The sequence below is a fragment of the Dendropsophus ebraccatus genome, chromosome 7, assembly GCF_027789765.1.
Source record: "Dendropsophus ebraccatus isolate aDenEbr1 chromosome 7, aDenEbr1.pat, whole genome shotgun sequence".
Classification (NCBI taxonomy): Eukaryota; Metazoa; Chordata; class Amphibia; order Anura; family Hylidae; genus Dendropsophus; species Dendropsophus ebraccatus.
This window is the reverse complement of record NC_091460.1, coordinates 39021332-39048942: the sequence shown is the minus strand read 5'-3', so window position 1 is coordinate 39048942 and position 27611 is coordinate 39021332. Positions and strand designations below refer to the sequence as shown.

The following is a 27611-nucleotide window of genomic DNA, read 5'->3' as shown; positions in this document are numbered from 1 at the left end:
CATCTGACACTGAGGCAAGTGAAATTCAGTGGCGGAGAGTTTGACCGCAGAATTCCGTCTCATTTGCTCAGTTATTATTATTATTTATCATTATTATTTATTTATAAAGAGCCCTGAATTCCAGAGCGCTATACAGTAGATAGGGGTAACAGCAGGAACAATACAAGATCAGGACACATTACATGAAGACAAATGACAGGCTGGTACATGGCTCAGTGTGAACATACCCTAAATGGAGGACACCATATTGTTTAATTAAAAAAATAAACACTCCCCCTATCCCATGTTTCATAACCACACAGATAAAGAAATAAACAGCAGCAGCCTAGTAGTACCAGGATCAGAAGGGCTATTTATTTTGGCCCCTCCCAGCTTAATAATACCAGCCTGCCACTGCCTCAGACCCAGAGTGCCATTTTTTTCATGTTTCAGATCTGCTGGTACCCGGCTCCTCCCCATTCCCCTGTGGTGGTGGGTACTGGGGTAATAATTTGGGAAGTTAATGAAAGCTGTTTTTTTTTAGACAGCTTTCACTACTAAGCCTGTAAGGAGAGTTTAAAAAAACAACAACAAACAACTAGAGTGATGATTTATTTATTGAATTAAGCCACAGTGAAGTCTCTCACCAGCACATAGAAAAAAATAGATAGTGTGGGTGCACTCCTCACCAAACTGGACCAGGTTGGCTTCAGGAAATCCAAAAACAAGCAATGGAGACAGCACTTCCAAAAGCAATCACCAAGCAAATTAAGAACATCCATACACCTCTCTTTGAAAAAACAAAAAAACTATCCACCCGTCTTTGACATAGTCCATAGAATCTGATGTAGTCCATAGAGTACTATTATCTGAAAAAGCAAAAAAGAGAGAAAACTGGTTAGTTAGGGTACTCTTCCCTGCCGTACTAGTAGCTGTGGCTAGCGGTGGTGGCTAGCTCCTGTAGTTATGAGCCTTAGAAGGGACATAAAAACCCTACCCACAGTTTGCATCATATACACTAACCTCAGTGGCTGTTGTGACTGGTAAGAGCTCCCAGAACATGCTGAAAGACTGTGTTCCCAAGCAGCATTTATATATATATATATATATATATATATATATATATATATATATAATTTATTTATTTAAAAAAATGTGATATGGGAAATCAGCCTTTCAGCACAAATACTGAACCCTCCTGGCTCCTGGCTGTAACTTCAGCTGCAGTGCAGTCTCTATCGATCATCAGGTGACCACTAGATGTACAAAAAACAGCAAGGGAGATCAAGTATAGTCTCTATAGTGCCAGGTGACCACTAGAGGCTTCACTGCAGCTTAAAATACAGCCAGGAACCTGGAGTGGTAAGGGTCCTTTTAGATATGAAGACTTGTCAGTCACAGGACACACAAACAAGCGTAGATCAGTGAGATGGGCGCTCATTTGCAGTACTTTTACGCGGGACAAAAAAAACAAAGGGACCGGGCTGCACAAACAATCCTGACAGCATGGGTACATATATGTATATGTACTGTCAGTTTCCAGATCACTAGCAGTCTATACGTACCAAGCTGCTTGTGACCAGCAGCTGGCTTTTACAGTCTTCTGGATGCCGCCTGTATCTTGAGGCCCCGCCTCCTCCAGCTGTCAATCATCCTGGAGGACTCGGCGGCCTAAAGTCACACCAGCTGTTGGATGACCAGAGAACCAAATGTTGGATCACAAGCAACGTGGTAATTATAGACTGCTAGTGATCTGGAAACTGAAAGCAGGGATATATACAAATTCTATATATATTATATATACAGTATATCCTACATACATATCTGTGCTGTCAGTTTCCATTTATTGGCTTTCTTGGCTGCACAAACTCTCTTTAAACAAAGAGATGTGTGGCTGATAAAGATACGTTTTTAAAGCAGGTTCTAAACAGATGATCAGCCAATAATTTTTTGCTTGGTCCTGGACTGATCGCTATCACTTTTACACTGGATGATTATTGACCGCAGAAGTGTTTCTAGCAACAATCTTGCCCAATAATCGGCCCATGTAAATGGCCCTTCTGTGGGGGTCAGAAGTGGCAGCCTGTAGGGGTAGGCCAACATCTAACAGTTTTCAGGTGTATTTTCAAATGCACTTATACATGATAGGAGCACTCGCTCACCGGGGAATCTGGGACAGCTGTCCTGGATTACCCTTTAGTGAGCGATCTATGGTCTTTGTTCAATGCAGAAAAAAACTATTACTGTTGTTGGTGGAACCTAAAGGGGTTGTACAGAATTAGGAAAGAACACAGCTACTTTCGTACAAAAACAGTGCCACCCCTGTCCTCAGGTTGTGTGTGGTGTTACAATTCAGCTCATTTTACGTTAGTGGAACTGAGCAGCAAACCCCACACCCTAACTAGGAATCGTGCTGCTTCTGGAAGAAGGCAGACATGTTTTTCTAAGCCTGAATACCCATTAACCCATAGGCGTCCAGGGCCACCCACAGGTGTTAAGAGCGGGGCCGCTGCATCCGATTACCTTATGCAGACGTTCCCTGGTGTCTAGTGGCGGAGGTCCCCCCCCCCCGGAGCGATCCCTGTGTCTTCACCCGGCCGGGGTCTGCGACGTAATGTCGCTGATCCCGACTCAGCATTTGGTTGCTTCCGGCTGCAGCAGCCGGAAGCAATCGAGTGCCTATCTCATCGATCTATGCTGTATTTCTATGCAGCATAGATCTGTATGAGAGATCAGTGTACTTATACTAGAAGTCCCCCATAAGGGCTTCTAGTATAAGTGTAAAAGTAAAAAAAAAGTGTCATTAATAATAAAAAGCCCCCTCCCCTAATAAAAGTTTGAATCACCCCCCTTTTCCTATGTTATAAATAAAAAAAAAACAATAAACATGTTTGGTATCGCCGCGTGCATAATCACCCAAAATATTAATTAATCACATTCCTGATCTCGCGCGGTAAACGGTGCAAGCGCAAAAAAATCCCAAAGTGAACAATAGCACATTTTTGGTCGCATCAAATCCAGAAAAATTGTAATAAAAAGCGATCAAAAAGTTGCATATGCGCAATCAAGGTACCGATAGAAAGAACACATCATGGCGCAAAAAATGACACCTCATACAGCCCCATAGACCAAAGGATAAAAGCGTTATAAGCATGGGAATGGAGCGATTTTAAGGAACATACAGTATATTTGTTAACAATGGTTTGAATTTTTTACAAGCCATCACATAATATAAAAGTTATACATGTTACATATCGTTGTAATCATAATGACTTGAGGAACATACAGTATGTAACAAGTCAGGGCGAATGGCGTAAAAAAAATACTCTCCAAATAACAGAAATGCGGGGGGTTTTTTTTCAATTTCACCACACATTGAATTTTTTTTCTGGTTTCGCAGTGTACTGTATGAAAAAATTCAGCCTGTCATTGCAAAGTACAATTAGTGGCGCAAAAAATAAGGGCTCATGTGGGTTTCTAGGTGAAAAAATGCAAGTGCTATGGCCTTTCAAGCACAAGGAGGAAAAAACGAAAAAGCAGGGTTAAAACTGGTTTTCCATAAAGAAACATGAATCACATCTCCATAGCTGATAAATAAAGGATAATTTAAGTTCAACTACTGGGACCCCTGAAAATCACTAAAACAAGGGTGTGAATAGAGGGTGATCCACAATGCATACTGCTACCTTATTCAGAGTCTATGGGGCTGACATTGTAGCCCCAACCCAGATGATAAATATTTTTTGTGGTCCTGTTTGATGGCTTGTTAAAGGGGTTATCTGGATACAGAAAACATTATCTATATTGTTGCATGTGCATATAAAATAGCTCTGGTAAAATTATAGAGGATAGAAGCAAGAACTAATAACATAACTTGTTAAAGTGTACCTGTCATGGCGGCCCAGTGCCGGATCAGTGGAGATTTCCTCTCTTAATTTTGAAGTTTGGGTCTCCATGGATACGAACACGCAATAAGGCTGGGTTCACACTACGTATATTTCAGTCAGTATTGTGGTCCTCATATTGCAACCAAAACCAGGAGTGGATTAAAAACACAGAAAGGATCTGTCCACACAATGGTGAAATTGAGTGGATGGCCGCCATATAACAGTAAATAACTGCCATTATTTCAATATAACAGCCGTTGTTTTAAGATAACAGCAAATATTTGCCATTAAATGACGGCCATCCACTCAATTTCAACATTGTGTGAACAGAGCCTTTCTGTGTTTTCAATCCACTCCTGGTTTTGGTTGCTATGAGGACCAAATACTACCTCAAATATACTGTGTGTGAACCCAGCCTAAGGCTATGTTCACACTACGTATATGTCCGGCCGCATCCGGATACATACGTGTTAAACTCCGGCCAGAAATTTACGCAGGTTGCGGCCGGCTACGTACGGACCGCGAACTTACGCCCGTAGTCTACTTACGCTTCCCGAGCACCCTACGTAGCGATCTGACAGCGGTCTTTTACTAGGAAATCTTCGCCTAGGCCCGGACACCCCACAGAACCTTTTGGATAGGCACAAAAAGCTTGCAAAATGAAGAAATCACCACTACGTATGGGACCGCATGTAACGCTATGGGCGTAAGTTACGGCATTTTTGTCCTCAAACAATGGTCTGGTTTGTTTTTATTTTTTTATTTCCATTGTACGCAAACTACGTAAGTCTCCGGCCGCTTATTCACGGAACGAGCTACGTCCGGAGACTTACATAGTGTAAACATAGCCTAAGACTGTAATGCACTCTATCCCTATTGTATCAGTCTGTCTGTTTTATTGAATTTAATTCTTCATGACGCAACAATTGTGAAGATTCTGTGATGTGCCTTCCTCAGTTATACCTAATGGAAAGGTATGAATAAATAAATAGCCAAATGGGTGTTTTCATTTGGGGACGTGTCTCTACACAGTCTGGCACAGTCAGCCTTAATTGGATAGTCTCAACCTATGTAGAGACGTGCCCCCAACTGGTAACACCCAATTGGCTATTTAGTCATACATTTCTAGAATAACAGAAGAACAGCACAAGAAGGAGCAATAAGAATTGTTATGTCATTGGGAATATAAGTATTTCATATAACAAATACGTCAGGGGATGTCACAGGTCCTTTTTAAAGAAAAGAAATTCTAAAAAAAAGAGAGAATAAACAGGTATAACATCAACCAACAAGGCCGGTCTTAGCACCCAGTACAGCTAGACAAGTCTGTGGTCCTTCCGCACTCTGTTTTGTTGCATAGTATTCCCCTTCCCCCCCTTACTTTAACTTTGTCTCCCTTTGGCAGTAGGGACATCAGCCAGAGACCTGGCACAGAAGCACAGAGGGTCAACCAATAGGATGGGGATCACATAAGACCAAAGGAACATAAAGAAATGCATACTAAATGGGGACAGACACAAACAACAAAGGGGGGGTGTCAAATTTAAAGGGCCAGTGGCACCACTTGGATTAAAGGTTCTTTTGCCCAAGGACTCTGTTGGCTCTGTTTGGTAACACATTTATTGTGTTTATTGTGCCAGTTCACATTGGGACACTGCCCCACCCCCTATTTTATCCCACCCCAACTCTTGAAATACTCTATTATGCTGACCCAGTCATACTCATTCTGTGACCTCATAGTTATATATAATGCAGTCCCTGCCATGTCCTTAGTAACAGCTCAGCACATCCATTGTTGATCATATGAGTTGCAGATTTCCGACTTTAAAATGACCCAAATCCCTCAAATTTGTCTTGAGACGTGTTTATATTTCACTGTGTTCTCGTTCCTCTCAGATGCTAAATTAATCCAGGCAATCCTGACAAGTGGCTTCACTTATTCTCTGCCTTACGTTTACAAATAGCATCATTTCCCAACCAAGTTTTCTTTTAGATTGAGATGTTTGAAAGGTTTATCAAAAAATAACTCTTTATCCCATCTGTGACACATTGAGGCAGATTTACTAATCCTAATACTTAACAGTGTAAACTTAGACCAGACAGTCTAAAAATACTGAATATTTATTAGCGGTACTGTACATGCTGTGTGCTACATTTGGTTCATCTTGCAAGACATCTTAGGCTGGGTTTACATTTATCTGCTGATCCGGCAGCTTTTTCATCAGGCCCAGTAACAATGTGCCAGAGGAAAACAGATCTTTGAACTGATCCCGTTCATTTGAATGGAACCGTTCAAAGCATTTGGTGCTTCAATTGGGACACCGAATCACTGTACAGGCCAGACGGCGGAAAGCATGTTCTTCTTTACGGCCCTTATAGGTAATGGAAAAAAGGAGAGAACAACTGCTGACAACAGTTGCATTTTTTACATCAGTTGTGGCATCTGTTGTCATCAAAAGAAGGATGCCGGACTGCCTGTAATATGTAAACCCAACCTTAGACTATCACCTAACTCAGTCATGGGGAAACTTTGGCCCTTCATCAGTTGCAAAACTACTCCTCCCATGATGGAAATTGTAGTTTTGCAACAGCTGGAGGTCCTAAAGTTTGACACCACATGCTAGGCCATGGATCTGTGATTTGGCTGTAATCCGGAATCCACAAATTCACCAATAGAAGTCAATGGAAGTGTTCGTAATTTGAAGAGTTAACCTCCGCAAAGTCTGCAAATTAAGGTGGATCCGTTCCCCTTTTTTTAAAATCAACTTCATATACCGTGGATCCGAAAAAATTGCGTACAAAGACAATTGCATTGCAAATGCAAGCGGCATGAGGGTGTGGTTGTGTTCTTTAACGTTGTTGTAATTTCAAAAGAACTTTTAACATGTCACATGTTTGTGATCTTAGTGCTGATGCATCAACCAATCTCTATATGTAGCTGTGAGAAGCATGCAGCACACACATCACTCCCTAGCTCAGCTCTCAATTAGGGATGGTCCGAACTGAGTTCGGTTCGGGTTTGTACGAACCCGAACTCTCGGCAATGATTCCCGCTTTCTGCCCTCTCCGTGGAGAGGGTGGATACAGCGGGAGGACCGCCTGGAAAACTGGGATACAGCCATAGCCATAGACTGTATCCCAGTTTTCCAGGCGGTCCTCCCGCTGTATCCACCCACTGCACGGAGCGGGCAGACAGCGGGAATCTGATGCTAAGCGTTCGGGTTCATACGAACCCGAACCTCGGCAGTTTTGGACCATCCCTACTCTCAATCCAACTCATTGCAGGGCATGGGTTCCATTTAAAGCGAATGTACCACTGGGTCCATCGCTTTGTTTCTTTTTACATGAAAAGACCAGATGCCGGTTACCGTTTACGCAGTGCTTTTTTTGAACCACAGCCCAGTTCCTGCTCACGGCACTGGTCTATTCCCGAGCACTGGCCAGGCATGAAGCACTGAAGGAGGGTCTGCCTGCCCCCAATGTGACGATCTCCCCTCCCCTCTGTGAAATTGCTCCATTGATTCTATTGGAGCCACGTCACAGAGAGTTTCATGCCGGGCCGGTGCTTGGGAATAGACTGGCGCCTAGCACAGGAACCACGTGGCAGTTCAAAAAAGGACCCCAGCATCAGCATCCCCCTGCCAGCACTGATCTGTTCATGTAAAAAACATGTGATGTATCTAGTGGTACATTCAATATAAATGGAGCCCATGCCCTGCAATGAGTTGGATTGTGTGCTATGGTGGGGAGTGAAGAGCACAGCTGCTCATCTGATGGTCAGTGGGGGTCTCAGCACTCAGACAACCCCATCCAATCAAAAGTTTTGGCACGCCTGCATGACATTTCAAAAGTTTTCTTTAAAGTTTTTTTTTTCCCAGTCCAAATTTCAAGAGTCACTTTCGTATTTTTTATTTTTTATTTTTTTTGCAGAAATCAATAGTCCAGGCGATTTTAAGAAACTTTGTAATTGGGTTTATTAGCCAAATATGCCATTATTTGCGCCTTTTCCCAGGTCCCCCCCTCCCTCCTCTTTTCCATCCACTGCAAAAAAATCTGAAAATTGTGACTTGTTTCATGAGTCACACTCTGTCTGTTCCTATAGAGAGGGGAGGGGGGGGGAGGAAGAAGGGAGTTAGACAGCAGCAGAAAGCCAAGAACAAAGGGATTACAGGCATGGAGCTGGGTGACAGCTGTAATCAGAGCTCAGAGAGGTCAGTGCTGACTGTCAGAGGAGATACTGGGTTAGGTATTTGTAGATTAACTCTTTGTTGCCCTGTTTTGGTCTTTTATTTAGCTCTCTCCATAGGAGAACCATGAAGACAGGGGGAAGCGCTTCAAACTGCTTTTTCATGATAAAATTCATTTTTCGGCTAATAAACCCAATGACAAAGTTTCTTAAAATCGCCTGTACTATTGATTTCTGCAAAAAAAAACATTTCACGACAGTGACTCTTTAAAGGGAACCTGTCACCCCCCGTGCCGGGGTGACAGGCTCCCGACCCCCCGTTAGAGCCCCATATACTTACCTAATCCCGCCGGGTCCCGCTTCTGGAGGTGGTCGAGTGACTGAGATCTCAGCCGCTGCAGCCCGGCGCGCGTGCTGAGAGATGAGTCCAACGCTCATAGAGAATGACAGAGCGCTGGACTCTCCCGTCATTCTCTATGGGTGTTGGACTCATCTCCTAGCGCGCGCGCCGGGCTGCAGCGGCTGAGATCTCCGTCACCCGACCACCTCCAGAAGCGGGACCCGGCGGGATTAGGTAAGTATATGGGGCTCTAACGGGGGGTCGGGAGCCTGTCATCTCGACACGGGGGGTGACAGGTTCCCTTTAATAGTAAATGTTCACCATTATTGTCTTCTCTCACATTCTCCATAACCAGAAATGGTGTGTCCTCACTCCTGTATGATGATATGAAATTCTTTTCTAGGAATGTCAGACTTCAGTTATCTCCACACAAATTGTTTTGAGCTGACCCTGGAGCTGGGATGTGAGAAGTTCCCAACCGAGGACGAACTGTATCCTGCCTGGCAAGACAATAAAGAATCTCTGCTGAGCTTAATTGAAATGGTACAGTGCCGCGCTTCACATGCAGAATTATGACAAAATATTTCACTTCGATGTCAAGTCTCACTATTAGTGAATGAGAATAGACAGGGAGCAGAAGGAGGGGGGGCAGGGGGGCTATTGAAGACGTTTATCAGCTGGAGAGGAAGTCTCAGCCTGCTCCGCTCACGGACAACACTCCTCATTGATATTTGAGGTATGGGCCCATGTTCTGGGGCAGGCCAAAGAGTATTTAATGGAAACAAATTCCAGATATAACCTGTGTCATTATTCTTTTCCACAGCTCGGATTCTGCCAATTGTACATTCCTTTGCACCAATGGGGGATTCTTTTTCATCTTTTTCCAAACAGCATCACATTTTAGACAGGGCCTTCCATACACTGAAAAGTATAACACATTTTCCCATTCAGTTCCTTCAATGTAGTCATTCATTAAGTCGCCACTACATGGAAAGACAGAATAATCTGGCCAGAATACATTTTGCGGTATTTTGGTGTAAAAGTTCCCAGGGGGCGATAGAATTTTGCATGGAGCGCACACCCCTATGGTCCTGCATTCTTCTTTGTTTTCATCAGACATATGGATGTAAGAAAAAGGCTTCAGCTAATCATCTGATGTACACATAGGGTATGTTCACACATCAGAATAAAAGGCAGCATGTATTATTGCTAGAGATAAAAGAAGCAAGTCCGGCTAGATTTGCTGTGAATCGCGCTGTTAATTCGCTTAATTCTGCAAAGCGATAGCAGGTTATGTTATTACTGGTGGTTGTGTCAGCTCAACCAAAGATGGTATTGTTGTAACGCCAGTGCTTGTCCAGCACAGGTGTGTTGTTGGTACCTGCTTGTTTTGTGTGGCTGGCTGTGTTCCCCAATGGTCGGTAACCTGCCGGGCTTGTTCAGGTCCCTTGGGCTCTTGTCACGGAAGTCCTGAGTGGCAATTGTCCTACCCGGACTACCACCACCCTCAGAAAAGGGGAAAAATGACCCAAGGTGTGCGTATGGTGTGTATGGCTGCTGGTGGGTACAAAGTATGAAAGAGTCCCAGTGTTGTAAAAATAGAACAGTTTTACTGTACAGTTCTTCGGTAGTACAATACACTTTCACCAGCAGATAAATCTTTAATACAGACTTTAGTGTGTAAACTTGTTTGTGCTTGAGGAGGAATAGAGAAGAAGAGAGGTAGTTGTAGCGGTGCTTATAGAATTGAGTGGAGTAGAGAAAAAGAGTTTGTCGTAGGTGCCCCAACCCAGCATAACAATGTACTCTGCCGGAACTTTGAAGAAATACTTGTACTTGTACCTGTTTTTAGACTATGTCTGACCACCTTGTGCCCTACAGTGTCGAGCTACCCATCCTATTAGGGTCGTGGTTATCTGGTTGTAGCTAAGCTTCCGGGCCTTCTTAGTTACCTGCGCTGTGAGAAGGATACGTAGACCTCTTTTGGTTGCTTTGTCCTATCCAGGCTAGTTCCTCTTGTGTTTCAGGATACTGCCCTGAACTTTTTAGACGTGTTCTCAGCGTGGTTTAGGGTGTTCATGAACTCTTCTCCCTTTTTGTGCTTATGACGCCATAAGACGGGAGAACATAGACTCAGTAAATTTTAGTAGCAAAGACATTGGGACAGTGTCGTCCTCTGGAGCAGGTTCCGGCAAGATGGCCGCTCCGGCACTTCCGGTAGGCAGCAACACTGGGCTCAGTGTAAGTCCATGGGCGCCGGCCTTTTCCAAGATGACCGCACCAGTCACGGGAGCAGAAGTGTGCATCACCTTCAGGGATCCCCCTGGAAATAGTCCCATGCTCTTTGGTTCCACCTGGGGGTGGCGCTGCAACGTTGGTGGGCTTTTTCTTGGCTTTCCTGCGCCTCTGTGGACAAGCTTTTGAAATAATAACAGTGTAGCAATAAAATACTGGATACAGTCCCGATTGAATAAAGGGAGCTCCCCCACTTTTATATCCTGAGCTAGGGCAGTTATCTTCAGGGCACTTATCTTCAGGGCAACAATAGCTTAGGTGGTCAGACAGATGTTCGTCCACTTTGGTGGGAAAAATGTACAGTTCGTGGTTGTGTTAGCTCAGATACAGATGGTATTGTCGCTGGTCCAGCACACAGGTACCTGCTTGTTTTGTGTGGATGGCTGTGTTCCCCAATGCGGGGCTTTGGTTCTGGGATAGTGCACAAGACTATTTACAGAGTGCTTTAGTCTCCACTTTCAATACATTGAAGCAATAAAAATAGTTATGCACAGTTATGAGGGGTTGCACTATAAGTAGTATAGAATTTAGTGACAGCAATCCTGGCAGATTGTGGCAGTGAACGTCTGTGGGAAGATAATTTAAAGACCCTCAGCAGTCCATTGCAGTGAATGGATTAAAGAAGCAGTTCACACAAAAAAAAATGTTGCCCCCTGCCATCCCCCCCCCCCCCAGGTAGCCGCTGGCATATATACTCCCTTAAGCTGATCGATGTCCCGCGGCGCAGCTTCATTCCCGTCCCGCTTTGTTGTTAAAATCCGGCACATGCTCACATCCGCCAGCGCTGTAAGTCTCCTTCTCTGACCTGTCATTATAGGCCGGAAGTCACTCGCTTCCATGCATTCTCTATGGAAGTGCGTGACTCCCGGCGTTCACTTTACAAGGCAGAGAAGAGGAGTCACAGCGCCGGTGGATGTGAGCGCGCGTCGGATTTGAACGGCAAAGCGGGACGGGAACGAAGCTGCGTCGCGGGACAACGATCAGCTTACGTGAGTATACATGCCAGCAAATTTCTTTTTTTTGTGAACTGCTTCTTTAATGTCACTATCCCTAGTGGACAGTGAGGTAGGATAAGTAGAGGAACTGAAGAGGGTCTAGTTCCAGTACCTCTGGTGGTCTAAGGCAGTGAGGAGGTAGTTACAATATCCTTAGTAGTCTAGGAGAGCAAAGGCTAAATGGAAGGAACCATGGGGGTTAATGTAAGGATTCCTGATGTAGGGCAGGAAAAGGGTTAATTGATCTAGGGTCAAGTGGTTATTTACCTCTCCAGGCGCTAGATTTTTCTGGCTAAGGTTACTGTGCATTACAGAATCCATATTAATGTGGTGAGGTTCCTGGCATAGGGGCCTGGTCACAACTGCCATTTTTGCAACCCCCTATCATCATGTCATGCACAGTGGTGTACCTACCATGAGGGCAGAACATGCCATGCGGTACACTTTAATTTTTTTCTGGATGCCTCTTGTAATAATGCAGTCTGCTGTACTACACCATAGAGAGTATAAACTCTAATGTATACTGTCCAAACAGAGGTCAATATGACACTTACTTGGCCTCCATCAAGTAAATGGTTGAATATTTTTAATGCATTGTGAAAAAGCATTACTAGCATTTAAATTGGTTCCAAAATTAGTGCTAAAAAGTTGAAAACATTTATTATTATTATTATTATTATTATTATTATTATTATTATTATTATCTGTCTACTTTGAAAGTTTTAAAATATTTTATTATTATGACTTTATGGTTACATTAATATCTTTTTATGCTTTTTTTTTTTTTTTGCTTTATACTCTCTAAAAAACTGAGGTACATACAAATCATCCCACAAACCAAACCTTGGCTTTCTCCTTCTTTATTATTCTAGTCATGTAACATGTTGGGATCCATGTGGTTAGTTAAAATGTCTAATAAAAAGAGTAACAGGCGCACAATTTCCTGAAAAAATTTGCATCCACAGTTTTTGGTGTAGGTTACCTTTACTTTTCTTCTATAATCCAAGCCAGTTGTTAAAGTTCATTGTTCTTTGCTTCCCTCCATTAAGTGATCTGGTGTTGGAGTTTCGTCCAAATTTTATTCTATTTATTTTTTTATTTTAATTTGTCATGTTATTTGAATTTTACAAGTAAGGTAAACACCTCCGTAAAGTCTAATTGTAAGCAGAGATGTCCTTGGATCGGGTTACTTGTTTGGTTTTTATTCGTCCTACGTACTGCTTCCATGAAGTCTAGACATGGTTTGAGGTTTTATGATTATGACCGACCATTGTCCCAGATCCACCGGCCATATTTAATTCTGTAATTATGAACTGCTACTGGGGATGTTATATCTATTATAAATCTCTTGTTAGGGTGTTAAAGGTTAAGTGATGTTTTATATTATTGTAACTAGAGTTGTTACTCCAGGGGAACCGTTTCTGAAAATCTGCACAACACATGGTGAATAGATCATGGCTGGTCACGAGTCAGACGTTAGTTCGAGTCGGTCGATTTGCATTTCCTCTCACGTGAGTAGTTTGGTTACATAAATGGTCCAGAGTCAGGTTAAGCACAGAGAATATAAGCTTACTGTGCCGAAAGGAAGCTTAATGATTTCCTTTATAGAGGAAAAGAGAATGGATGTACTGAGGAAGCAAGATGGACAGCTCAGAATTTAAAGCTTTTACCTGCAGGCATGTGTAATTGATAGCTTCTACATGAAGAAGTAAAGTTCCTGCTATAGCCAAGGAAAAACGATGAATAACTGAATAACTTATACAGTGTCCCAGTGTGTGCATTTTGTTTTACAAAAATCCCCTTGAAGTACATATGATGTGTGGGAAATCGCTTAAAGGAAACTTTTGTGAGATTGTGCTGCTTCCATAGAGCTAGAATTGTTTAGCTGAGTCTAAGGTTAGAACAGTGGTGAAAAACTGCTCCGTGCTGTAGTTATATCGATGTGGTGTAAAGGGATCGGTAAAATTACTGAATACATTTTTATTAAAATGATCCCAAAATAATAGGCTAATGATGTGGTTTACCACCGGTCATACCTGCTCAATCACTGGTAATCTGTCATTTTCCTGCAGTGCCACCACTGGTGAAAGGTGAATTACAGAACAGCACTATACTGTACAGGACATTACAGAACAGCACTATACTGTACAGGACATTACAGAACAGCTCTATACTGTACAGGACATTACAGAGCAGCACTATACTGTACAGGACATTACAGAGCAGTACTATACTATACAGTACATTACAGAACAGCACTATATACTGTACAGGACATTACAGAACAGCACTATACTATACAGTACATTACAGAACAGCTCTATACTGTACAGGACATTACAGAACAGTACTATACTATACAGTACATTACAGAACAGCACTATATACTGTACAGGACATTACAGAACAGCACTATACTATACAGTACATTACAGAACAGCTCTATACTGTACAGGACATTACAGAACAGCACTATACTATACAGTACATTACAGAACAGCTCTATACTGTACAGGACATTACAGAACAGTACTATACTATACAGTACATTACAGAACAGCACTATATACTGTACAGGACATTACAGAACAGCACTATACTATACAGTACATTACAGAACAGCTCTATACTGTACAGGACATTACAGAACAGCACTATACTGTACAGGACATCACAGAACAGCACTATATACTGTACAGGACATTACAGAACAGCACTATACTATACAGGACATTACAGAACAGCACTATACTGTACAGGACATTACAGAACAGCACTATACTATACAGTACATTACAGAACAGCACTATATACTGTACAGGACATTACAGAACAGTACTATACTATACAGTACATTACAGAACAGCTCTATACTGTACAGGACATTACAGAGCAGCACTATATACTGTACAGTACATTACAGAACAGTAATATACTATACAGTACATTACAGAACAGCACTATACTGTACAGGACATTACAGAACAGCACTATACTGTACAGGACATCACAGAGCAGCACTATACTGTACAGGACATTACAGAACAGCACTATACTGTACAGGACATTACAGAGCAGCACTATATACTGTACAGGACATTACAGAGCAGCACTATATACTGTACAGGACATTACAGAACAGCACTATACTGTACATTACAGAGCAGCACTATATACTGTACAGTACATTACAGAGCAGCACTATATACTGTACAGGACATTACAGAACAGCACTATATACTGTACAGGACATTACAGAACAGTACTATACTATACAGTACATTACAGAGCAGCACTATATACTGTACAGTACATTACAGAACAGTAATATACTATACAGTACATTACAGAACAGCACTATACTGTACAGGACATTACAGAACAGCACTATATACTGTACAGGACATTACAGAGCAGCACTATATACTGTACAGTACATTACAGAACAGCACTATACTGTACAGGACATTACAGAACAGCACTATATACTATACAGTACATTACAGAACAGCACTATATACTGTACAGGACATTACAGAGGAGCACTATATACTGTACAGGACATTACAGAACAGCACTATATACTGTACAGGACATTACAGAGCAGCACTATACTGTACAGGACATTACAGAACAGCACTATACTATACAGGACATTACAGAACAGTACTATACTGTACAGGACATTACAGAACAGTACTATACTGTACAGGACATTACAGAACAGCACTATACTTTACAGTACATTACAGAACAGCACTATACTGTACAGGACATTACAGAACAGTACTATACTATACTATACAGTACATTACAGAACAGCACTATACTGTACAGGACATTACAGAACAGTACTATATACTGTACAGGACATTACAGAGCAGCACTATATACTATACAATACATTACAGAACAGCACTATACTGTACAGCAGTGATTTTCAACCAGTGTGCCGTGGCACACTAGTGTGCCGCGACACATCGTCGGGTGTGCCGTGGGGAAAGTTCCCCAAACTATGGTGCCCTTGTGTTTTGTTCCCCGGCAATGCGCAGCGATCAGTGGCGGATTATAATGTGGGCGGTTGTGTGGTGCGCTGCAGTGGGCCGTGATGCACGCATCCAATCAACATGTGTGCTACGGCCCGCCGCAGCGCACCACGCTTCCGGTATCTGCTAATTGGAGGGGCACGTCCGGGCACTACGGGCAGCCAGTAGGTGGGGCGGACAGCAGCGGCGACCATCCCGGAGGAGGTGAGGAGGAAGGGGGGGGGAGAGAAACCTTGGGATGGGGGAGAGAAACAGCGGAGAGAAGCAGGGGGGAAAGAAGTTTCGTGGAGAGAAGCTTGGGGGAGAGAAGCACAGGAGAGAAGCAGGGGGGAGAAGCATGGGGGAGAGAAGCACAGGAGAGAAGCATGGGGGAGAGAAGCACAGGAGAGAAGTATGGTGGACAGAAGCACAGGAGAGAAGCACAGGAGAGAAGCATGGGGGAGAGAAGCACAGGAGAGAAGCAGGGGGGAGAAGCATGGGGGAGAGAAGCACAGGAGAGAAGCATGGGGGAGAGAAGCACAGGAGAGAAGCAGGGGGGAGAAGTATGGTGGAAAGAAGCACAGGAGAGAAGCAGGGGGGAGAGAAGCACAGGAGAGAAGCAGGGGGGAGAGAAGCACAGGAGAGAAGCAGGGGGGAGAAGAATGGTGAAGAGAAGCACAGGACAGAAGCAGGGGGAGAAGAAAACAGGCCCAGGTTTCACACTGAGTGAGTATAAATACATTTAGAATCTATATTATTAACTATATGTATTATATGTAATGTTTTAGTGTCATTTTGTGCCATTTTGGTAGGTGGTGTGCCCCGGGATTTTTTAAGTATAAAAAGTGTGCCGCGGCTCAAAAAAGGTTGAAAATCACTGCTGTACAGGACATTACAGAACTAACTCATCCTTTACTGTATAGTGCCTCCTCCACCAAGCACTGTAAATGATGGGAGATGATGGTGCACTGACTGTACTACTACTGTACTGTATATGCACTCCAGCAATCTATACAGTACAGGATGGGAGATGGTGGTGCACTGACTGTACTACTACTGTACTGTATATGCACTCCAGCAGTCTTATACAGTACAGGATAGGAGATGGTGGTGTACTGACTGTACTACTACTGTACTGTATATACACTCCAGCAGTCTTATACAGTACAGGATGGGAGATGGTGGTGTACTGACTGTACTACTACTGTACTGTATATGCACTCCAGCAGTCTTATACAGTACAGGATGGGAGATGGTGGTGCACTGCCTGTACTACTACTGTACTGTATATGCACTCCAGCAGTCTTATACAGTACAAGATGGGAGATGGTGGTGCACTGACTGTACTACTACTGTACTGTATATGCACTCCAGCAATCTTATACAGTACAGGATGGGAGATGGTGGTGCACTGACTGTACTACTATTATACTGTATATACACTCCAGCAGTCTTATACAGTACAGGATGGGAGATGGTGGTGCACTGACTGTACTACTACTGTACTGTATATGCACTCCAGCAGTCTTATACAGTACATAATGGAAGATGGTGGTGCACTGACTGTACTACTACTGTACTGTATATGCACTCCAGCAGTCTTATACAGTACAGGGTGGGAGATGGTGGTGCACTGACTGTACTACTACTGTACTGTATATGCACTCCAGCAGTCTTATACAGTACAGGGTGGGAGATGGTGGTGGACTGACTGTACTACTACTGTACTGTATATGCACTCCAGCAATCTTATACAGTACAGGATGGGAGATGGTGGTGCACTGACAGTACTACTACTGTACTGTATATGTACTCCAGCAATCTTATACAGTACAGGATGGGAGATGGTGGTGCACTGACTGTACTACTACTGTACTGTATATGCACTTCAGCAATCTTATACAGTACAGGAGGGGAGATGGTGGTGCACTGACTGTACTACTACTGTACTGTATATGCACTCCAGCAGTCTTATACAGTACTGTACTGTATGTGAAGCCTCACCAGTGCTAAACTCACAAGATACAACCACGCTCGCAAAAACGTTCAGATACCGAGTACTTCAAGACTGGGTGCCCGAAAAATGTTTGAGAACTGAGCAAGAGTTTAAGAACCAAAGCAAACTTTCCTTGAAAATACAGTTTCCAATAGAGTAAATAGAGTTCCAAGCAGTTTGAGAACCGAGGTACCACTGTATATTGGTAATTTGTATAACTTTTGGGGGCAATAAAATACATTAATAAAAAATTTTGCCTTCTCCTTTAAGGCAATGTTCACACAGTCTTTTTTTTTGGCCAAAAACCTCTACAGTCCAGATGTGGTTTGGTTAGGCTCGGGAGATTATTAGATGTAAACTACTCATATTCCTACCCTCTAAAAGTGTACCTGTTCTTTTTCCAACATATTTTAAAAACCTGCGTGTTTTTTTTAGGGTAACTCTTCAGAGTTGATGGCTCCACCATGGTGCACAGCTATCTCTCATTCATTTGGTTTAGGGGCGGGGACCAGGATGGGGGGGGGGGGGGGCTGGTTTTTGTTTCCAGTAGTACACACAAAATTTCTTCCTCCTTTAGTTACCTATCAACAGAGCACACTTTAAACCCTATATTGCTATGAAATGACATAGTGATTAGAATTGTAAAGTGCTGCGGAATCTGTTGGCGCTAAAGTAGAAGCTAAAAGTAAAGGAGTAGAGGGGGGGGGGGGGTACACTGAAGCACTGTAGATATACAGCAGTAGGAATACTGCTATTCACAAAAAGAAACAGCTACCCAGAACTAGAGACAGAAATCTGCAGACAACAGGCAGTGGGCAGCAAATTGCAATGTAGCCATTTTTGGAAAATAAAGTAATGGAGGGAATGTCCATATAAATGCGCTAGCACCTTTCCTCTATGATCAGGACAAATGACATAAAGAACAGTTCCTGACTCATTTGCTCTAGTTATTAGAGACTGGAAACAGAGGGAGATGATAGTAAAAGGCTTTGAGATAGGTAAGATGGGTACAAACATAAAGGAAAGTCCTTGTAGTAATATTATAGCAATAACAACAAAAGTTTGTAATTGGTAAGAGGGGTGGTAACCAGGGGCGGATTAACTTTACCATAGGCCCTGGGCTGTTCACCAAGCCTGGGCCCTCACCCCACTGTAACTATGGCAGCACTAGCGTGGTATTTATAGTGCAGGATAGATAATGTCACAATGCCCTGATTTGTGCAAAATTGATGTAGGAAGCAGCAATTTTCTGCAAATCATGGCAGAAATGTAGCCAGGAAATAATAAACCAGTGAAAGCATGAGTCTGTTTGGGTGGCCATGGGCCCCCCTGGAGCTCAGGGCCCCGGACTACCGCCCAAAACTGACCTATTATAAACCACTACTGGTGGTAACATAAAGAAAAGTTCTGGATCACAGGGGTAGGGATGACAGTAGCAGTCTGTGATCTTTCTTCCTTTCTTCTTTTTGGTGTTACCCCTTTTTCAGAGACACAAGAAGCTAAATTTTTCATCCCACTCCCCAACATCAAACTAGTGTTGCAGCCCGAATATTGCACCTATAGTAAGATTAATCTCGACAAACCTAAGCATTCCATCAGTGACCTTCTCTGTGTTTATCACAAGCAGCGATGGGTTACTTTCTATTGACTAACTGGAGTTGAGTTTTTATGTCTTCACATTACTTTAACTAACAGTGAAGATATTGATACGGATGGCGGCCTCGCTGGAGCACTGGAGGCTCTCTGTGCAGAACATTAATGTGCCTTGTGGCCAGTTTTATTACAACATAAGTACTACAGTTCAGACCACCAAGCCCATTCCATTTTACAGCTCTCTAGTGAAACTTTGTCTTGGTGAACCCAATAAGGCAGGGTAAAATCCATACACATTACACATTAAAGCTTTCAAGATTAAAGATTTGAAGCAGTGGAGACACAGTGGAAGTCTAGCCCTTCTACGGCACTGAGCAAAATACAGGACTCTGATAAAAATCCTTCCGATAATATTCAGTCAATTACTTTATCTATTGCTAAAATTTGCCAAGGCCAATCTAGAATATTACACATGGATGTGCAACAGATCCACTTCTCAGGACCTGAGATACCTGCTGGATCGATTATCTCGGGAGCCTGAGATGAAACGGTTTTGTGTAATTATTTTACGTCTTTATAGAAGCTTGTTTAGGAAAGTGCAGTACTTAAATAAAGTGTCTGAGATCACAGTTCGAAAGTCAATAATCCCGGGTACACTGAGCAGACGACGGGAATTAGTGCTTTATTTGGCAGACTAAATGGCTCAATGAAATTAATTCAGGTCCTCATTTTAAAAGGTTTTTTCTCAGAAGAGAAATGTTCGGCACAGTGTACGGTGTCATCATCTCACTGTAGCCATTAGACGTGCAGAGGTTGCAGTCAACCTGGTGAATTAAGTCAGACAGCTGTCTATGGGAACATGTCATCAGTTTCATGCTGCCCAAACCACAGGCAGCAGGGAACAAGCATGGGCTCCTTTATTCTAATAATTGGGGATTGGGGTGATTTACACCTCATTTGCCATGATTGATAGTTCTCTTCCTATACACAAATAGTCAAAGCTTCATATCCTGTGGATATATCATCATAGTAACATAGTAACATAGTAAATAAGGTTGAAAGAAGACAAGAGTCCATCAGGTTCAACCTAGCGAAACCCTACTGTGTTGATCCAGGGAAGGAGAGAAAACTCCCCACCCACCCGACTCCAATGGCAACCAGAATTATCCCTGGATCAACGTATCACCGGAAATCTAATGCCTATAACTTGTAATATTATATTGTTCAAGAAAAGCATCCAGGCCTCCCTTGAACTTATTTAATGAATCAGCCTTGACAACATCATGTGGCAGAGAGTTCCACAGTCTTACCGCTCGTACAGTAAAGAACCCCCGTCGATGCTGATGGTGAAATCTTCTTTCCTGTAGAGATAGAGGATGCCCCCTTGTCATGGTTACAGACCTAGGAGTAAAAAGACCACTACAAAGATCTCTGTACTATCCATTCATATATTTGTACATTGTGATCAGATCGCCCCTAAGACGTCTTTTTTCTAGTGTAAATAACCCCACACTTGATAACCTGTCTTGGTACTGTAACCCACCCATTCCCTTAATGACCTTTGTTGCCCTCCTCTGCACCCGCTCCAGTTCAGTTGTGTCCTTCTTATATACCGGTGCCCAAAACTGTACACAGTATATACCATGTGTGGTCTGACCAGTGATTTATAAAAAGGCAAAACTATATTCTCATCTTTAGCATCTATACCTCTTTTGATGCACCCCATTATTTTATTAGCCTTGGCAGCTGCTGCCTGGCACTGATCACTAAAGTTGAGTTTACTGTCCACCAATACCCCCAGGTACTTTTCGGAAGTAGTTTTATCCAGTGTTTTATTATTTAGCACATAACTGTATTTATTATTTCTACGGCCAAAGTGCATAACCTTACATTTATCCACATTAAACTTCATTTGCCATTTCACCGCCCAAGCCTCTAGCTTCTCCAAATCCCTCTGTAATATGATATTATCCTCCTCTGTACTGATTACTTTACCCAGTTTAGTATCATCTGCAAAAATGGAGATTCTACTCTGTAGCCCCTCAACAAGATCATTAATAAAAATATTAAAAAGAAGTGGACCCAACACTGACCCCTGTGGTACCCCACTAGTAACTAAAACCCAATCTGAATATGTTCCATCAATGACCAGGAAAACATTGTATAGCTCTGTGATGTGCGGTTCCTCTGTTATTCTTACTAGAATTGTATGCCTTAATAACCAACTGGGTGTTACCAATTGGGGGGGGGTCTCTATACTGTTTGGCATTATCCAATCATCCAATCAGTGCCAGACAGTGTAGTGACCCAGTTGGTTATTGAGTCAAAGATTTCTAGTAGGAAAAACAGAGGAACGGCACATCACAGAGCTATAAGAAAATATTTTTCTGAATTGTTATTTCATGGGTAATCCAAGAATTTTCTAAAACAGATAGGCCAGGAGTGTGGACAGGTTTTTTATATACATGGTCTGCTAACCTCTTAATGACCAGACACATTTTGGGCTTTCGTTTAGTACAGCAAATGCAGATTTAGGCTATGTTCCCGCACAGTAATTTTGCTCAGTATTTTAGTCAGTGTTTTGCGACCAAAACCAGGAGTAGGTTGCAACCACTATTTTAAAATAGCAATTATTTGCTAATAAATTACGGCCATCCACTCAATTTCAACATTGTTTGAGCATAGCCTTTCTGTGTTTTCAATCCACTCCTGGTTTTGGTTGCAAAATACTGACCAAACCTACTGTATGGGAACATAGCCTTTGGCTATGTTCCCACTGTGTACTAACAATGGCCATTCTTTAGTGAACTGCTGTTGTTTAAAGCTAAACAATGCTTTACAATGTTTTACAACAATGGCCGAAATTAATGATCATGACAATTAATTATGTCTGGCCGTTGTTTTACAACACTGACCGTTGTTTGTGCTTAACAGTACGTAGTGGGAACATAGCCTTAAAAGTTATATTTCTTTTTATTTAAGTATTCAAATACTTTTGGTAGAATTAGTTTCTAACTCTTTTTTGTTACTTTTATATTAGTACATTTTATAATACTTGGCAAAATGTTGGGGGAAAAAAAATGAAAATAAAGAAAAATAGCTAAGTGTCTACAAATGATTAAGATAAAGTATATAACTTGAACTAATACAAATTAAACTGTACAGAGATTTCTGTATAATATTGGTATTATATGAATGCTATATTATGATTATATTATATATTATTCTTTTTATTATTATTATTTATTTTTTTTATATCCATGATGTACACTAGGGATAAAATTATCCCTTATAATCTCTGTAATATGCATAATTAAGTAATGACATGGAATATTTTTCATACCATATGTTATCATTATGAACCTGACATAAGCCTCTTACTGTATTAATAGGTACACCGTGGTATTAAAGGAGTAGTGAAGGATGAACATGGGAATCCAATCAAGAATGCTCGAATCTCAGTTAAAGGCATTCGTCACGATATAACCACAGGTATATAGAGTATTCTGATTAAAGCAATTGTATTATTTATTCTATAATTTTTATCCTAATAAGATATTATAATTAGGGATGAGCGAATTTACAGTACTAGTGAAGTAAAGCACTTCGCTAGGCTCAGTGGTCGGCTTGTCAGCCGGCTGCCTTTGAACCCCATGCTGATCCAAGCTACTCATCTCCGGGTTCCTGGAAAAGCTGGATCCAGTCCTGGTAACTTCTCCCTCCTTCACTTCGCAAGTACTGTAAATTTACTCATCCCTATTTATTATCACTGGACTAGAGTAGATTTTCCATTTTTTTTCCGTTTTCCTCTAGTACTATAAGAGACATGTTTTTTTTGTCACATGATTCATATTACGGTTTCTTGCAAGTCTAATGTTGGATGAAGAGAACTGAGTTTGTAACTTTGTGTTATTGTTGTTCTGATTAATGTTGGTTTTATAAACCCACGGCTATTCCATTACATTTCACTTATAAAATTCTTTATAAAATGCCAAGGAATATTTTTCAATTATTTGAATCACAGAATAAAAAAAAAAGTTAAATGACTAACATAAAAAATGAAAGTTTCCTAATGGAACCAATTTGGACATAAAAATATTTCAGTCCTTATAGTTATTGTGGACATGGGTTACACTTGTGAAGACTAATGTAGATGACGAAGGAGTGCTATGAGGTTTGTAGCTATAATGGGACACGTCTTGGTGTCTTGGGGAGGAACTTAATAAAATATCTCAACTCACCTCTTCCTGCGCTTCTTCAGCGTTGAATCGCTGCTCTGAGACCCCCGCCGGGATCTCAACCAGAACTGCCGTCACAACCCAGTTGATTGACTGGCCGCTCAACCAGTCAGTGACTGGGGTGGAACGCTGCTGCAGTCACTGGTTGGTTGAGCGGACAGGCCATCACCCGGGATGGGGATTTTCCCCCAAGTTGCATGGTCATCAAAACTGGGGGGGAAATGCCTTATACCGGGGGTTTTGGGGCCGATTTAAAAAAAAAAAAAGGACTTGAGGGAGCCTTAGGTCTTTGTTTCTCATCATAACACAGCTATGGTGAGGACACTGAGTATTTTCTGTAAAAAAAGATTGTTCAGTTCTATTCTACTATTCACTGCAGTTGCAGGGCAGTGATGTCACCCACCCCACCCTGCTCAATGCTTATATATAGGTTAGTCAGCCCCACAGTCATTTGCTGAGGGGTTTTACCACTATGACCAACTATTAGATAGATAAGCATTTCTTGCCTATCAATACGTAAGCAGGAACAGTGCTTAGTCAAGACTGGGTACCACTAGAACCGAATGATTGGTACAGTATTTGATTTCCGATTTCTGGAGAAGTTAGATGCCACCCTAAAGGCCCTATTCCACGGAACAATTATCGTTCATAAACTCGCTCCAACGACCGGTCGTTAATGATAATCGCTTCGTGGAATTGGTGCAAATGAGCGAACTACAAAGGCGAAATCGTTATATTGTCGTTCAAAATTGTTTTTCAGCATGTTGGAAAAAAAAAATCATTGGTCTTTGAAAGATAATTCGCTAATCGGTTCATAAAATTAGAAATCTTTCAGTCGTTCGTAAAAAGTTTTTTAAAAAAGTAGGTGTGTTGTATGGTCATGATCACCCGGCGAATGTTTTAAACGACCATGTAACAACCGCAAAATAATTGTTACACTACATATATCGTTCTGCTCCCACATGTGTTATGTGTTATCTTTCACTAAAAAAAATCATTTAGTGATCGTTAACGAGCGGTCGTTGGAGCGAGTTTATGAACGATAATCGTTCCGTGGAATAGGGTCTTAAGGAGTTCTGGAAAACATGGATATATGTTGTAACCATGTCTTCCTGGCAGCTCTAGGGAGGCATCTAAAATCTCTAGCCATCGGGAGTCAAATGTTGAGCATTTGTGTTTGGAGAATGTTGCCAAACCCAAACAGCTTGGCAAGTCTGCTCAACACTAATCCTTTGTCGTGCCAGACAAGTCCTTTGATCTCTCCTTCGTCAATAATGTTCAGTTACATTATTGGTGTGGTGGTAAGTATGGAGGAAGCAAAGCTTGCTTCATACAAAAACATCATCGGTGGTTCAGTGGGTCTGCTTGGTGCCCCCCATGATGCTATTTTCGTAATTATTGTTGTAATTGTTTGCACCAGTTAAATAAAGTTTACTCTGTACAGTGAATTCCACAAAATTGTGAATTTATAAAAAATGAAATCAAATTATAATTGCTTTGAGGCTAGGTTCAGATTTCTGTCAGGGTTCAGCTTGGGTCTTTTTTTTTTTTTTTTTTTTTTTTTGGGGGGGGGGGTTAATGAACTCAAAAAGAGCAATCCTAATAGAAGAAAACATTTGATCGACCTGATTGACTTTCCTTCCAGTTCAGTTATTTGCAGCAGAAGATGGTATGCAGTCAAGGTTTTATTGGGAACATATGAAAGGTCCTGGCACATGAAAATGGGGGCCATCTATTTAATGCAAAAAATGAGAATACAGGTCTTAGACTTTTTCCTGAGCAATCTCTTTGTTTGCTGCGCTGTTGTTTTTGTAAATAATCCTAATTTATCTCCATACGTGCATTTTGTATGAGCTGTGAATTTTCTGTCCTACAACTGTTATCTGACCTCCTCCGGGAGAGCTTTTCTAGATGCTGTTTCATCATTTATTTATAATAATAAGTATTGATTATATCCTCTTAGCCAACAGATTTTTTTTTTCTCTTTGTTTGTTTTAAAGCTGAAGACGGAGATTACTGGCGACTGTTGATTCCAGGTGTCTATGTGGTGTCCGCAGAAGCTTTCGGCTACTCGAAAGTCTCCAAGAAGATCACTCTTCCAGCTAGACTGACTAAACCTGGCCGGGTTGACTTTGTTTTGAACCGCGTTGAGATAAAACCTCGCAAATATGATAAACTTATTCCAGAAGATATCTATGATCGACTTGACCCACTAGACTCTTATGATCCTCATGCTCGACAGGGACAAAGGGAACAAGGCGAAGGAGATGAACAGTCCCAAGATAGAGAAAAGCCTTGGTGGTGGTCATATTTTAGCATGTTAGGTCATAACAGACCATCATGGCTACTGAAAAATAACTAACCATTCATATCCTAACTGTAAGGGGCAATTTTTTTCTTTGTGTCTATGTTTTTTATTTCACAAGGGTGGTTCCATTTTACCCAACTTTTAACTCTTTGGTGAATTCATTATTTTATTTTTTGTATGGCCACTACTTTAGTTTGTTCTTTGTGCCTATGTGCAATTTTTTTTATTGTATGTTTCTTGTTTCCTGTATAAAATGTGTATATTTTTTATGACATTGATGCAATTTAAGACTAGTGCCTACAATGTAGAAATAAACTGACTGTAATATTACCAAATTGATTTGTAGTTGGATGATAAGAAGTCATAAGCAGAAGTTTCTAAAAAGAACACATTTTTTTTTACTGAAACCTAAAAAATAATAGCATTTAGACTCAGAATAGAAGGCTTTTTCAAAAACATTTCTTCAATCATATTTCTTCAGATAATTGTGGAACCATTAGCTTGGATTTTCGGGACCCACAAGCTTTCTCTATGAGTCGGCAGGGAATCGACCAATGGCCAAATGTTCATGCCTAAAGGCCGTATCCCAAAGTCGGAGCACCAATGAGCACCAATCTGCCAGATTAAGAGCCCGCAATGTGGCTCGAAGGCTGTGTGGCCAAAGCTGCATTAACATCATTACAGATGTTTGAGCAGCCCTTTTCTTTAATCAGGGAGGTGTATAGCCAAGGTGGGAATATTTTTTTGGCAGGTTTAAACTAAATGATCAGCCCAGGAGTGTTTTCTTGCTCCACGGCAGATTGCTGGCTTTATTAAGCTGACCATACAATTAACTAATGGCTTAATGATTGTTCGGTTGTCTGTTATCTCTCCTGATCGGCTCCTGTCCTCCCCATACATAGGAGTGTTCCTATGTTCTCTTGGGAGTAGGGAGGAGTAAGCCACAGAGATAAGCTGTTGCTGCAGCTTATCTTTCCCGAAACAAAGGGGTCAGGTTGTGATTTTCCATCATGCCCGACCCCCATCTCCATCAACTTCATCTGTCGGTGGACGGTGGGGAGACCCCCATACACAGAATGCTCACAATTGACCCAATATTGCCGTGAAAGTCTAAAATGTATGGGACCTTTACACAGGGCAATATATGCCGCGATTGGCAGATAATAGCTCTGTTTAATGGGGTCAAGAGAAAATGTTTAGCTGCTAGCCAGTAGTGGATTATTGAAGGGCCGTTTTGGGTGGTAGCCCGGGGCCCTGAACTCCTGGGGGGTCCTTGGCCACTCAAAAAGATTTACACTTTCAGTGGTGTATTGTCTCCTGGCTACAGTTCTGCCATAATTTGTAAAAAAAAAAAGTCACTGCATTTTACCGCAATTTTGCACAAATCAGGGCAAAACTGCAGCCAGGACACAATTCAGTAACATTAGAGAACATACTAAAGAACCTTATCATGTGACTATGATGTCACCATAGGTTCTTTACAGTGTGCACTATGGAGGAGGAATACAAAAGCTACAGGTAGGTGGAAAAGGGACAGGGAGGAGAATCAGTGAAGAAAGGGGGGCAGGGGGACCAGTCTGGGGTGGGGGCAGGAGGATACAGGATGACCAGTCTGTTAAGGGGCAGAGGGTATAGGGGGACCAGTCTGGAGTAAGGGAGGGTAGGAACACCTCGTTAGTGCTGCCATAGTTACGGTGGGGTGGGGGAAGGCTTGGTGAACAGCCCAGGGCCTATGGTAAAGTTAATCTGCCCCTGCTGCTCGCTGCTGA

General features: G+C 42.0%; 1 protein-coding gene across 1 annotated transcript in view; it reads left to right on the top strand.

Annotated features, from left to right (window-relative positions):
- CPZ (carboxypeptidase Z) overlaps positions 1–27380 on the top strand; it is a 62989-nt gene extending 35609 nt beyond the window's left edge. The window contains exons 9-11 of the mRNA XM_069977359.1: positions 8796–8935; positions 22689–22788; positions 25535–27380. Coding sequence (XP_069833460.1) covers positions 8796–8935; positions 22689–22788; positions 25535–25896 — 602 coding nt within the window. The 3' untranslated portion in view covers positions 25897–27380. The remainder of the gene's footprint in view (positions 1–8795; positions 8936–22688; positions 22789–25534) is intronic.
- Positions 27381–27611: the final 231 nt, after the last annotated feature.